General features: G+C 50.2%; 2 protein-coding genes across 2 annotated transcripts; one reads left to right on the forward strand and one right to left on the reverse strand.

Moving 5' to 3' along the window:
* Window positions 1-56: 56 nt before the first annotated feature.
* GNB3 (G protein subunit beta 3) lies at window positions 57-10,234 on the forward strand. Its single transcript, XM_031610216.2, has 11 exons — window positions 57-1,297; window positions 1,885-1,946; window positions 5,987-6,087; window positions 6,624-6,662; window positions 6,828-6,934; window positions 7,046-7,109; window positions 7,234-7,396; window positions 7,497-7,563; window positions 8,024-8,225; window positions 8,990-9,206; window positions 10,011-10,234. Exons 3-11 carry the CDS (start codon window positions 6,031-6,033, stop codon window positions 10,115-10,117), a joined length of 1,023 nt encoding a protein of 340 aa, XP_031466076.1. The 5' UTR covers window positions 57-1,297; window positions 1,885-1,946; window positions 5,987-6,030; the 3' UTR covers window positions 10,118-10,234.
* Window positions 10,235-11,181: 947 nt separating this feature from the next.
* Window positions 11,182-13,315, reverse strand: CDCA3 (cell division cycle associated 3). The gene is made up of 5 exons (XM_031610218.2): window positions 13,066-13,315; window positions 12,868-12,988; window positions 12,593-12,799; window positions 11,925-12,046; window positions 11,182-11,542 (listed from the first exon to the last, which is right to left on the reverse strand). The coding sequence occupies exons 1-5, from the start codon at window positions 13,270-13,272 to the stop codon at window positions 11,405-11,407; spliced, it is 795 nt and encodes a 264-aa protein (XP_031466078.1). The 5' UTR covers window positions 13,273-13,315; the 3' UTR covers window positions 11,182-11,404.
* Window positions 13,316-13,466: the final 151 nt, after the last annotated feature.

Genomic DNA, 13,466 nt, shown 5'->3' on the forward strand with positions numbered 1-13,466 from the left:
AAATGTGGTATGGAAGGGAGTAAGTCTGAACAGTTGGGGCCAGTTTTGTAGGAGGTGTAGGAGCATTCCCCTCCTTGCTGTTTGGCTCAAGGCCTCTTGCCTGGTGAAATATGCATTAGCCTCAGTCCCGCAGTGCTGGAGGAGCTGGACTGAAGCAGGGAAGCCTTTCCCCCTTCTGAATCCTGCCACTTCCTTAATATGCAAACCTGGGAATCATGCATCAATGACCCCTTTTGCCTCCTGATCTTCCCAGGATCATGGGAAAAAGAAAATTTGATGCATGCATTTCAAATTCCCTACCCTTAGAAGGAGATCCACGAAGTCCTAGCATCCACAGATTCCTCCCAGTGATTTACATGGGGTTCCTGGATGTCTCCTGCTTGATGAGACCCTTTTTGGTGGGGTGTGGGGCCAGTGTCCACAGCTCTGGCTTGCTCTACCCAAAGGTGGCTTGGGTGATTAGACTGATGGCTTCCTGACGTCAGATGAGATCCGTTAAAAGGTATTTATCTCAGGCTTGGGCCAAAGCTGCGGGAGAGATTAAAAAAGATTGAGGCCAAGATAATCCCCTCGCAGCATCCCACTAAAGTGGCTGCCAAAAGGCACACCACCAAATCTTTTGCTGCTCCTGGCCTCTGCACCCAGTTTTGTTTTCCCCATGCAGAGCTGGAATTTGGTGCCCAGAGAGGCTGGTACTCCTACCCTAAACCATTGTGGGTCTTGCCTTGGCAGGACTGCTGTGAGTGACACAGTTTCCTCTTCCTGACATGCACATGGCACAAGTGGCACTCTGTGTCTGCAAAAATGGGAATTCCTGTGGACCACGAAGTGCACAAGCCCTGCCCCAGTGGTTTATAATCCTAGCCTGTTCTGGCTAATCTTCACTTTATTAGTTTGTGGCTCACATAAACAGGGATTCAAATGTGCCCGCAATGGTTGCTTTCCCTTCAGGAGGAGTGTGCTACTCTCTCTTTTCACCCCTCCCCATCCACCTGCTTTGCATTACGTCCCAATCCGATTTCCCCAAGTCTCTGGTGTCTGATTTAATTTGCCTGACGCTGCTCCTGGAATCAGCCCTCCCCCAGCCCCTCCCGTCCACAGCCTTCCAGCTCCCCATGGGGAGATCAGTCCTGGGAGAGGCTGAGGAGCTGAAAGGGAGCCAGGGTGGACGACAGGACCGACTGGGCACCACGAGGGGACGAGGACCTTCTGGCTGGAGGGAAGCCATCCTCAGCTGGGAGGCAGGCTGTGAGAGTCCCAACTAGGGAAGACAACCCAGCCTACGCTACAGATCCTGGTAAGGATGCTGCTTTGTTGCTCCCCATGTCACTATGGTAAAGCTTGGGACGCTGGGTTTCCTGGTCTGACGCTGTGGCGTGCACTGGGATCTTTGCACAGGTGCTGATCCTGTGTGCAGGTATCTGAGGAAAAGGGAGGAACAACTGGTGGAGAAGTTGGGGATGGTGCTGAGGTGCCTTTACAGCGATGAGGGGCTCTGCACTGAGATGAGGTCACTTGTTCTCACCATGAGAGCTAAATCCCACCGGCTTCCAGACTGGTGCAGGAGGGCAGTACATCCCCTGAGGGAGCTGGTGCCCACCACCAGTGTGCTACCAGTGTGTTCCTGCACACTTCTTTGCAGCCAGACAGTTTTTTTGACGGAGAGCAGCCCACAGAAAGAGAGGAACAGAGCAGGGTAATTTTACCCTGGCTTTTGATCTCTATCAAAGGAGAAGGGGATCATCTCTGTATCCGGCTCTGCAAGGAGCCCAGGGTCACCAGGGCGAGCATGCAAGGCCAGCCAGGGGATTATGCGGAGACCCAGGGATGCCACCTATTAATATTCAATCTTCCTTCCTGCATCTTTCCCCTTTCTATTTGCAGCCCTCCTTCAGCATCCCACAGAGAGACCACTCCCTGCCCAGTGTGGGGGAGTTCACCCCAAGGTGAGAAAATTTGAGGGTCCAATTTCCTTTTCTCCCACCTGTTGCTCACCCCCATCCCCACAAGCACATGGTGCAGGTGGCTCAGCAGGACTGTGCCTGGGAGTGTAGGATGGAATGCTGCGCTGACATGGTGCAAGGTACACGGCTACTGCCCTGACGAGTCATGGTGTGGCAGCAAAAAGCAGGGAAGGTGCCCAGGGGCTCGGAAGGAGTCTGGCAGTCCACCAACAAGAGCACTGCAGCAGGGGGCTCCAGCCAGCTCACCAGAAAAGGCAGAAGGGGAAAGCACAGTGAAAGAGAGCAGAGAAAAGAAAGCTGTTTTCCAAGTCTAGGAACTGTCAACTGGATGAGCGTGAACAACGCAGAGAGCAGAAGAGGGGCTGAGGTGGTCTGACTGAGCACAGGCTGCTTGCATTGCGGTGCTCTCCAGGTGTGTATGGTTCACTAAAGGCACGGCGCTATGGAGCAGTGCTGGTGTCGTGGGTTCTCTCCTGCTATGTTGTAGTGCAAGAGTGACAGTGGTAAAAACGATTTGTCAAAGAAGCATAACAATTTGGTTTCCTCTACTGCTTTACATTGATCTGAACGAGCCATTACTTCCTGAAAGCACTGGGATTGCACCGTTTGGAAGCCTTTCCATTTAACACCAATCTTGCCAGCTTCCATGAGCTTATCTGCAGATCTGTAAGAAATGTGCATCCCTAAGGTCCTGCTCAGGGCAGTACTGTGCCTTGGCCTGGCTCCAAGCTCCATTCCATGTTCTCTTCATCTTCCCAGATTCAGTTTCCCCATTTCCTGCCCTAAACTTACATGACAGGCTGTTCTTCCGCACACCTAACATGGTCCTCTGGGGATACAGTAGTGCTGCAGTGGGGACTTCATCACTTGCTCTGAACAAATTTCAGTGGAATGTGATGGGTGGAGGTGCTAGGTGAAACTAGGGCTATCATTACTGCTCATCTGTGGCTCCTTGTCTTGAGGCTGAGAACAATTCACAGCATCATTTAGATTGTTCCTTCAGAGGGATTTAAAGATTCAGGTGGAGATCTGAACCTGAGCTGCACCTTCTCTATACTTAGCCCTTTTTATCCATCCTTGAGATCATGCCCCTGCCCTTTGATCTTTCTGTCGACTCTGAAAGCCCTGCATCTAGTCATGCACATTGGCAGAGGGCAGAGAAGACTCCTAGGAAATGGCTCTCTAGTGCCATATTTGAGAAAAAAATACATCCAGGGAAAGGAAGAGACCAAGTTAAAAAAAAACAAACAAACAGAAGAGATACAGAAGAGTCTGTGGGCCCAAGGAGTGCCAGGGGCATGCATGCAGCTGGTTTCATTTGAGCAAGAATTGCAGGAGTGGAGGGAACAGAGAAAAAATGGCTCCCGTTACTGTGCATGTCTAAGCAGACAAAAACAGAAGTCCACAAGGATGGCTAAGGGAAGGTGGATGGATGGTGATTTCAGACAGGCAAAGGTCTGTGAAAAGATGGCCTGCACAACAAAGAGGCAGTGCTGTTCCAGCCAGGAGAAGCTTGAGCATGAGTTCTCTCTGATGACAACAACGTGGTCCAAGGGAATGGCATGGAGCTGTACTGGAAGCAGAGGGCTGTGGGGCACTGGAACAAACTGCCCAGGGCAATGGGCATGGCCCCAAGCTGACAGAGTTCAAGGAGTGTCTGAGGACCACTCTCAGACACACAATTTGAGGTTTGGGTGGTGCTGTGTGGAGCCAGAATTTGGGCTCAGTGATCCTTGTGGATCTCTTCAAACTTGGGATTTTCTATGGTTCTGTGATTCTGTGAAAGAGATTACCATGAAGAAGCCAAGCCTTCATGCTTTGGGGACCAAACAGGGGAGGATGGAAGGAGAGAATGAATGGGAAGCAAAAAACAGGTGTCCAGCAAAAATAGGCACCTGGTGCTAAGGGCTGTGGAGACATGATGGAGGAGGAGGTAGGATCAGTCCTGGGGAAAACTATGAGAGGGCAAGTTCTGGACCAGAATGAAGGAGCTGGTCTGCTTGGGGATGCTGGAGGTTCAAGTTTACCACTTAGTGTGCTAGGAGACAGTGACAGAGCTGCACACAGCATCCAGAGCTTGTCTGTACAGCAGAGCTAAGGAACAAACACCATGAGATGAGGAGCCTGCTACTGGAAGTTGCAAGGCCTCCTCAGCATCTGCCCAGTCAGCCAGTGAGCTGAGGGACAGAGTGAGCTGTCCAACTCTTTTCCAAAGAGAAATACCTTCAGGTGAGTTTTCAGGACTTACATTATTCACCCCTCTTTGTTCCACCTCTGGAGAAACCTCATCACCACTGCTCTGTCAAGAGAAATAAAAAACAGTGGCAGGGGACTGGCTCAGGTGCTGATCTCCCCCTGTCATCCTATACAGCTGAGGCTGACAGTCCTAAGCCACCACTAGGATGCATTTCTCAGGCTCTGACATGGTATCCCTGTCCATGCATGGTACAGGCAGCAGGCAAGGGGCAGCCATGCCGTAACACTGTTCAGGCTTGCAGGCAGTTGGTACAAGACTTCCTCTGCAAAGTGCAGTCTGAAAAATCCTCTCCCTAGGATAAATACCTGCCTCCTGGGAGCTGAGGGAAACCTGAATCTCCCTCAGCAAACTCTGACCAAGCAGAATTTAATCCTGCTTGAAGCAGCGAAAGACAGAGCTGCTTAGGGGAAGGGATTCTGAAGAGAAAATCAAAGAGCTCATGGGGGACAATTATACAAAAATTGTAAGCAAAATTGAGATTCAGGAGCTGTCAATGCCTGGGGAGTGCCCACAGCCAGAGAGCAACCTGGCATGGAGGAAGCAAGGCCTTTGGGCAACAGGCCAGAGCAGGATAGAATGCTGTGTCTCACAGGGAGTAGTAGTAGTTCTGCAGGTCCTTGGAGTCTTACAGGCCTTGGACAAAGTGCCAGCTTTAAGGATGAACACCTAAAACATTTCTGGACACACATTCCTACCAAGGAGGAAGATTGAAATAATAAAGAACATATTTGCCTACAAGAGTGAAGATGTTTATGAATCACTGAATCACTGGTGGAGTTTTAAAAACACCAAATGGAAAAGAGAGAACAAAACTGAGATGTTGTGCAATCATATAGTGTAGCTGTAACTTGAACATGAATTGCAGTTCTGGTTCATTGCCCTCTCTACACAAGCATATCATCTATGCTCTGTAAACAACTGAAAAGTGCTTAGAGAACAACAGAGGTGATGGGATGCAACAGTTTACGTGTAAGGAATGGCTAAGTGTGCTCTGCATTCTGCAAAAGAGATGGATAAAGATGAATACGACAAAAATCAATACAATTCTGAGTGACACTGAGGTGAATAGAGACCATATATTTGCAGATTCTTTCTACTGAAAAGAACCTCCAAGTGGAACTAGTGCCATTTGGGTGTATCAGAACCAGGAACTTCTTCATAAAGCATGCTACTGAGTTGTGGAATTCCTCACCACTGTGCACTGAAGATACTAAACTTTGACTATGGTACAAAAAGTGACAGGACAACTGTGTAGAGAAGCTGCGAAAGTCTTGTATATCATAAATGCTGCCCCTAGCTTTGGAAGCTAGTGAAAAACTGGGGTTAAGAAAACAGGAGAAATACCACTATCTGCTTATGTTGTTCCCAGATTCCTCCCGAGGTGTCCACTTTTTTTAAATTATTATTATTATTTTATTTTATTTAAACTAGAAGGGAACTTTGATAGAGCACTTTAACAATCCCTCAGCTTCCTAAATGGAGGACTGTTGAGCACTGCCTGTTGATGCAAGTGTAGCAGAACTTCAGCAAGAAGTTCTTCAGCTTCTCAGTGTTCATGTAAGCAGGTCACAAGACGAAAAGGACATTTGATGAGGTCTAGTATGACCTTTCCAAGTGCTAAGGGCATTGACTGGATACACTGAGACATTTTCAGTCGTTCAAACAAAATTCTGCCTTTATCAGAGACACCTGCATTTCCATAACTGAGCAGTCCTATTGTTGGCCTTTCTACCTCACATCTCTCTCCCTTAATTTCTCTTCCCAGATTCAAGGTTGCCCACGTGGAAAAGCCACCTCTAGCTCAGAAAGATGGGGGAAATGGAACAGATGAAGCAGGAGGCTGAGCAGCTGAAGAAGCAGATTGCGGTAACGCTGGCAATAGTCACGAAACTGCTGGCAGAGTGTCTATCCCTTGTGTCTAAGTCTCCAACTTGGAGCTGAGCTTTCTCCAAGTACATCCTTGGAGCCTTCTGCAGCACCACACAGCCCTCTAAGTACTAATGGAGATCTTCCCAGTACGAAGGGAGGGAATGGAAGGAAAAGTAGACAACAAGGGGGAGAATGGAATGGACATTGACATCATGTCTGCAGATGAGCAAAGATTAATTCATCTCCAGACCTCTGTCTGTGGGGTCAGCTGGTGTTCTGTCAGGAGGATTCATGGAAAAGGTGTTGCATGGGGAACTGGGCAGCTTTAGACTCACCTCTCTACTGCTTGTTTGACTGGTGCTGAGCAGCCCTTATCACAGACCAGGAACCCCCTGTGCTGGGTACAATACAAACTAAGCAAAACTCTTATCCGTTTTAAATGAGCCTTTAGGGGAAGGCCTCTGAATTTTACTTGCTGTTGCCTTTGTCACACAGCTTTTTTTCTGTCTCATCCACTCTTGTCTCTCCTCCAGGATGCCCGGAAAGCTTGTGCAGACACAACACTTGCTCAGGTAAGGGCCAGGGCTGACTGGGCAGGTTAGCATGCGTGAGGTCATCTAGCATCACTTCCAAGGGGACTCTCCAGGTTGGAAGCAATTAGGAAGCAGGGATAGGGAGGCAGTACAGCTCCTGTTGGTCCCAGACTAATTCTTTCCTTCCCCCTGCTCTTTCCTCAGATTGTGTCTGGAGTGGAGGTTGTTGGCCGCATTCAGATGCGGACCCGAAGGACTCTGCGTGGGCACTTGGCCAAGATCTATGCCATGCACTGGTCAACGGACTCCAAGTGAGAAAGATGCTGCTGATCTGCCTGGCGCCTGGCAGCACGTAGATATAGAAAGCAAGAAGGCTCTGGCAAAGAAAGACCTACTAACACAATCTTATTCTTTTCTCGCAGACTACTGGTCAGTGCCTCACAAGATGGGAAACTGATTGTGTGGGACACATACACAACTAACAAGGTAAGAGTCACGTGGTTGCAGAAAACTGAGATGGGATGCGGGATTGGAACCCTTCAGATGCCCTTGCCCTGCTCTCCCATCTCCTCTGCTGCCAGAGGCCAGACATGGTTTCTTGTCCTCCCAGGTTCATGCCATCCCTTTGCGTTCCTCCTGGGTCATGACCTGTGCCTATGCACCCTCAGGTAATTTTGTGGCCTGTGGGGGCCTTGACAACATGTGCTCCATCTACAACCTCAAGACGCGTGAAGGCAACGTCAAAGTGAGCAGGGAACTCTCAGCTCATACAGGTGGGTGTTCTGCCTACCAGCGGCCTGAGTGCCTCTGCTTCCAAATCTCACTCTTCTAGCTCTGCTCTGTCTCTCATATTCGTTGGTTTCTGCTCCCCAGGTTATCTCTCCTGCTGCCGGTTTCTTGATGACAACAGCATTGTGACTAGCTCTGGAGATACCACATGGTAAGTGTTATTCTCTGTATCTTATTGACACGAGCAGCCGCAGGCATTGAAAACTCACACCAGTCCCCTCATATACTGCATTTTGGGAGAACTCCGCCTCAGGGTGGTGTGTGATCTCAGGCACAGACTCTGTGCAGCCCCTCTGGCTCTTATGGTTCAACAAGTGGTGCTCTTTCTGCAGCACCTTTCTTCCCACTTTATGTAAGGATGTTTTACCTGAAGGCCACAAAGAGCAACTCAAGAAGCCAGACTCATTGTTCTCCCTTGGCAGAGCAGCTGCTGGTTTTCCCTGTGCAGGTTGGGTCTATTGGTGAAATGGCAGGGACTATACTCCCACTCATCTCACGTGGTAGCCAGGCCCATGACTTCACTTCTTTGTTTTGCAAGCAGAACAACTCTTTAAGCCAGCTAACAGCGCTGTATGGCCTTGTCTGGCTCTGACAAGTTCTCTCTCCCACAGTGCACTCTGGGACATTGAGACAGGGCAGCAGAAGACCGTGTTCCTTGGTCACACTGGAGACTGTATGAGCTTGGCAGTTTCCCCAGACTTCAAACTGTTCATCTCTGGAGCCTGTGATGCCACTGCCAAACTGTGGGACGTGCGGGAGGGTACCTGCCGCCAGACATTCTCAGGGCACGAGTCTGATATCAATGCCATCTGTGTACGTATGCCATCGTGTGGTAGAGGGGAAGAAGAGAAAAAAGAGGATGGGTCAGCAATGAAATAGAGTCTCAGGTCAAGATTGAGAGAGGCTGTCAGTCACATGAGGAACAAGGGTCTTGGGATTCAGTCTGAAGCAAAGACGGCTTGAGTTCAGGTTGGGGGCTGGTTCTTCCCAGGCACTGGGGCACCAAAATACCTGATGTTCTCCAAACCTGGCTTGGACCCAGCCAGTACACTGTCATCTGTGGAGCACAATAACACGTGTTTATGCTGCTTTGCTTGTACCAGCTGTTGGGAACCCCAGCTTCGGCATGATCTAGGAGCCTCGACAGAAGACACAAGTGAGGTAGCTGGAATATCTAATTCAGCTGAGGGTCTCATCTTCAGTTTGTAGGGGTGGTAACTTGGGATCACAAGGAGATTATCTGAAGAGGAAACCTTTATGTAAGGCAGCAGAGAGATCTCAGAAAGTATCCACCATAGAGGCAAGGATTCAAACCAGAGCCCTAGAGGTGACAGAACAGTGTATCAGTGTAATCTCTTTCTGCTAATTAAATGAGTCTGCTGGCTTCCTGGAATGCACAGCTCTTCTCACCTGACACATGGCTATTCTTCTGCCATGTATGTGTAGCTTGATTTTTCCGCTGGGGACTGGGGGCAAGACACACCCAGGAAGCACTTATGAGAAGGTGGCTTCCTGATGGTTAGCAGAGGGGTGAAAATCCATAAGATTTTCATTAAAATCTGATGTGCCCTTCACAGTTCTTCCCTAATGGCGAAGCCATCTGCACTGGCTCAGATGATGCCACCTGCCGTCTCTTTGACCTCCGGGCAGACCAGGAGCTCATAGTGTACTCTCACGAAAGCATCATCTGCGGAATCACATCAGTCGCCTTCTCCCGCAGCGGGCGCCTCTTGCTTGCTGGATACGATGACTTCAATTGCAACATCTGGGACTCCCTGAAAGCAGAACGTGTGGGTGAGTGGCTCCTGGAGGTACCCTTTTCATTCTCTGCAGAGGTCTTCTATCCCTACCAAAGAAAGGAAAAGCAGTGTATCCCTAATTTTTCTAAAAGGGACACATCCTATACCAACCAAAACTCAGCAATGCTTTCTTGTGCTTAAATAATAAATAAACTATCTTACAAACTGTTGGCTTTAATGTTAATCAGGTCAAGGCTTTAAACAAGTTTTTCAGAAGGGAAAAGTGTCAATATTCCTCTAAACTTAGCTGCTCTCAAACATCAGTATTATTTCATACATTCTTACAGCACTACATGGTGGCCAGGCACCAAGCTGAGCATGGACCTGGGCTTCTATCCAGCAGCTTTGGATGTTCTGTGATGCAAAGGATACACCCAGTTACTATCTTTCTTCCAGACATGGCTCCTAGCCCCCCAAAACTTATCACAGGCCACATTTGATCTCCAAAAGCATTGCTCTTTTAGTTTTGTCAAGGACACCTTCCTTTCTTAGCCTTACAATGGCTCCATGATGAAAACAGTTGGCAACAATCTTTTGCATTGAGGATGCTTCTAGCTGGATCTTCCTAAGAACATTGCTCCTTGGCCAGATACCCTAGTTGTACATCATGCACAAATGTTCTTCTGCACACTTGCTCTTACTAGCCAGGTGCAGATTGCTAATCGCATTTTGCAGGAACAGAATGATGTACAAGAGACTGGGTACATGAACCATGGGGAGAGCACTCAGCTCAGTCAAGCCCTTTGCCTTCTCCCAGCCCTATTTCTTCAACTGATGTCTCATCTTCCTCTCCCATCAGGAATCCTTTCTGGCCACGACAACAGAGTGAGCTGCTTGGGGGTTACAGCAGATGGCATGGCTGTTGCCACTGGCTCCTGGGACAGCTTCCTCAAGATTTGGAACTAAGGACAGCAGAGGAGAGGGAAAGAACAGCGGAAGCATGGCCCACAGTGACTGCATCATCAGCCAAGCACAACAGAAACACCTACTTGTCACTCTCACTTCACTCTACACACAGGTTGCTTACAGGGGTCTCCTAGAGTGAAAGGGGAAGGAGGGGGAGTACACACACCAGCTGTTCTCTCTACCTCTAAGCAAGCCCAGCTTCTTGCAGGCTTGAAAACCTGCAACACACAACAGTTGTATCTCTGGACTTTACAGTGCTGTTCAAATGCACCCTACATCATCCTTCAAACACCTCTACCCACATTTGGCATCCAGTCCTTGGAGGACCCCTCATTCAACACCTCTGTCTTTGATTTAACTATACCTAGCTTCTGTGGGGCTGTCATATTTCTGCAGGCAGCCCCAGAGACATACTAGGCTTGAGATCTATAAACATGTAACCCCTACCAAGCAGGTAGTGTAAACTGGGCTCATTTTTCACTGGGGAAAACTTAAGTCTTATCTATGGATAAATGGGGGAAAAGATAGCCCTCAGACCTTCCAGACTATCAGAGAATGTTTTATTTATTCTTGTTTGCTTCTTGCTGTTTCTTCTCTTTTTGCCTCATTCCTATATTGTGCAGTGACCCTGTCTAACCAGTAGCCAGCCACCGCTTTCATGTCTGTTCTAGATCTCCATAGTCCAGGCAAATAAAGAAAGCTGACATAAGCACCACAGACTATGTTATTTCCAGGACTCTTCTCCTGTGAACACTCTTGATTCTCTCTCTAAAGAACGTATTCTTTTAAGTCCACAAGAAAGGTGTTCCTCTATTATTTTGTTGAGAATAGCCCTATTTGTCCTGAAGTTCACTGCTGAGTTAAAACAGGGCACTGAAATTATATCCCTGCAAGCCTTGGAGATCTGTCACAACTCAAATCTCTCAGCTCAGGGGACAGCTGAGCATCAGAGCCAATGGAAAGCTGACTTATTAGTCCCTTATACTTAGAACAAAGAAGACACACATACTGGGCAAGCAGAGTGTTCCTACTGTCACATCAGATACCAAGTACCAAACACCAGCTAAGTTTTAAGATTAATTTATTTACTATAAGAACTATACAGTCAGTACAGAGAACCAAAGCCTGTACTGTATACGAAATACACAGAGTTATGAGTATTATCTTCCCAACAGAAAAAGGTGAAGATAAATCATGAGTCTGGGGTCTTAGTTGATTTCAGGATTTCCCAGTCCTAGAGGACTCTCTGAAGAGAGAATTACAGCAAGATTTTTGGAAAAGAAATCTCTAGTTCTCCACAAAAGGACACTGTTGGTTTTCTTTGTTCAAGTCACTCCAAGCACAGTTCCCAGCTTTGAGGTTCCTGCTCAGATCCACTGCCACTTCCTTCTCCCCGGGGTTCTCCCCCAGTATGTGCTTCTTAGCCTACAGAAGGAAAAAAAAAAGATTGTAAAATACAAACTAATTGAGTTATTCAACTCTCAGTGAAATATGCATAAGCCATTTTCAGACCATCCAGCTTTGACTGATTATCTGACACTCTTATATTAGAGTACTGGATTTTCCTAGAAAATAAGGAGAGAATGCACTAGAAGGGAGTAATGTTCCGGTAGGGTTGAGAATATAGATACAGATGAAGATTTGAAAGGGATCTAGGCATAAAACCATCCCATCGAAGCATTGTCAGGATATCACCAGGCTCTACAGGCTTGGGAGGCCATAGTTCCAGTCTGCAGCTATACGAAAATGGAAAGATTTGTTATTTCAGCCCCCTTCCCCTCCTACAGTATGAGGTACTGAGATTTACCTGACGTTGGACAGGAGCACTGGGGGAATTATCTGAAGGGAGGATACTGAAGGGAGAACGGACAATTCCACCAGATGTTGCCAAGGTCTTGCTGCTGGCCTTGCGTCTTACGTGCTTGCTCCCTGAGGAGCAAAGGAAACAAGTCAACGCGCCACAACAAGGCTAAAGGGTCCTGGATTTAAGTGCTTCCTCACATATGATCTCATCTACAGAAAACGTTACCCAAAAGGTAAGAGGATCAGAATGAGATAAAGACGGAGGCTGGCAGGGACCTCTGGACCCATCTGACCATCCTCTGCTCCGGCAGAGACACTGAGGGCTGAGTGCCAAGGACTACAACTGGATGAGTATTAGAGATCTCCAGGGAGAACCCAGAGCCCATGGGCGACCTGTGCCAGCGCACCATCACCCGCACAGCCTGGTGTTCAGAGAGAATCTGCTCTTCTCTGGCTCGTGCCCATTGCTTCTAGCCCTGGCACTAGGCAACACTGAAAAGAGCCCAGCTCTGTCCTCTGTACACCCTCCCCTGGGGTATAACTCTTCAATCTCTGACAGAACTCATTTAGAGAAGCAGTCCCCAGCCTGTCAGCTGGAAGAACCGTTGGAGACCACTCGCTCCGGCACACACCCGCCCCGCACAGCCCGTCAGTCCCCCCCAAGGGGCTCACCCGAGGCCAGGCCGGACCCGGCACAGCGGTGCGGCCGCGCGGTCGCCTCGCAGCCGGGCTCGGGGCCCCTGTCGGGCTGCAGCTCCGCGGCGCCCCGCAGGGCTGGATCCTCAGACGCACGCGTCGCTGCGGGTGGCGGCGGCTCCGAGGGCGCGGTCTCGACGGCGAAGGCCTCTCCGAGCTGCCTGACCAGGCACTCCACGCTGTCTGCGGGGGAAGAGGCAGCGCTCAGCCCACACCAGGAAGAGGCCCCGGGGACGCGGCCCGGCACTCACCGCTCGGCGTGTCCTTCATGGGCGTGCGGGAGATGCCGGGCGTCGGCGAGCGCGGATCGGCGTCCTGGGCGCCTGCCTGGGCAGGGCCGGGCTGTGGGCTGCCGGCGGGGGAGCTCACCACCTGAGGAAGGGGGAACGGAGGGCGCTGAGCGGGCGCTGAGAGCCGTGAGGAGGGAGGAAAGGGGGGAAACGCTGTACCTCGATGGGGGTGCGCAGGATGCCGGCGCTCGGGGAGCGCGGGTCGCTAACGTGAGTCAGGTGGCGGTTGCGGAGGGGACCGGGCAGGGGAGTGGTAGGAGCGCTGCCCGAGGCGCCCATGGCGGCGGGCGTGGAGCCGCACAGTGCCCGGCCGGCGGCGCTGCCGCGATTCAAATCTCCCGCTCGGTCGCGGTGGCGCCGCCCCATTGGTCCCCGCCCGGAATAGGGCCACGCCCCCGGTCCCGCCCCGGTCCTGCCCCCGCCCCGCCTCCTGCCTTCTGTAGATTTGCGTGAGACTCCGCCCCGCGCCGCGACGCCATTGGCTGAGGAACTCGGCAGGGCCGCCCGTGACGGTTGAAGGGCGGCTGCGATTGGCCGAGCCGGCCGGCCCGAGAGGCAGG

Source organism: Phasianus colchicus, chromosome 1 (assembly GCF_987193195.1).
Source record: "Phasianus colchicus chromosome 1, bPhaCol1.hap1.1, whole genome shotgun sequence".
Lineage (NCBI taxonomy): Eukaryota > Metazoa > Chordata > Aves > Galliformes > Phasianidae > Phasianus > Phasianus colchicus.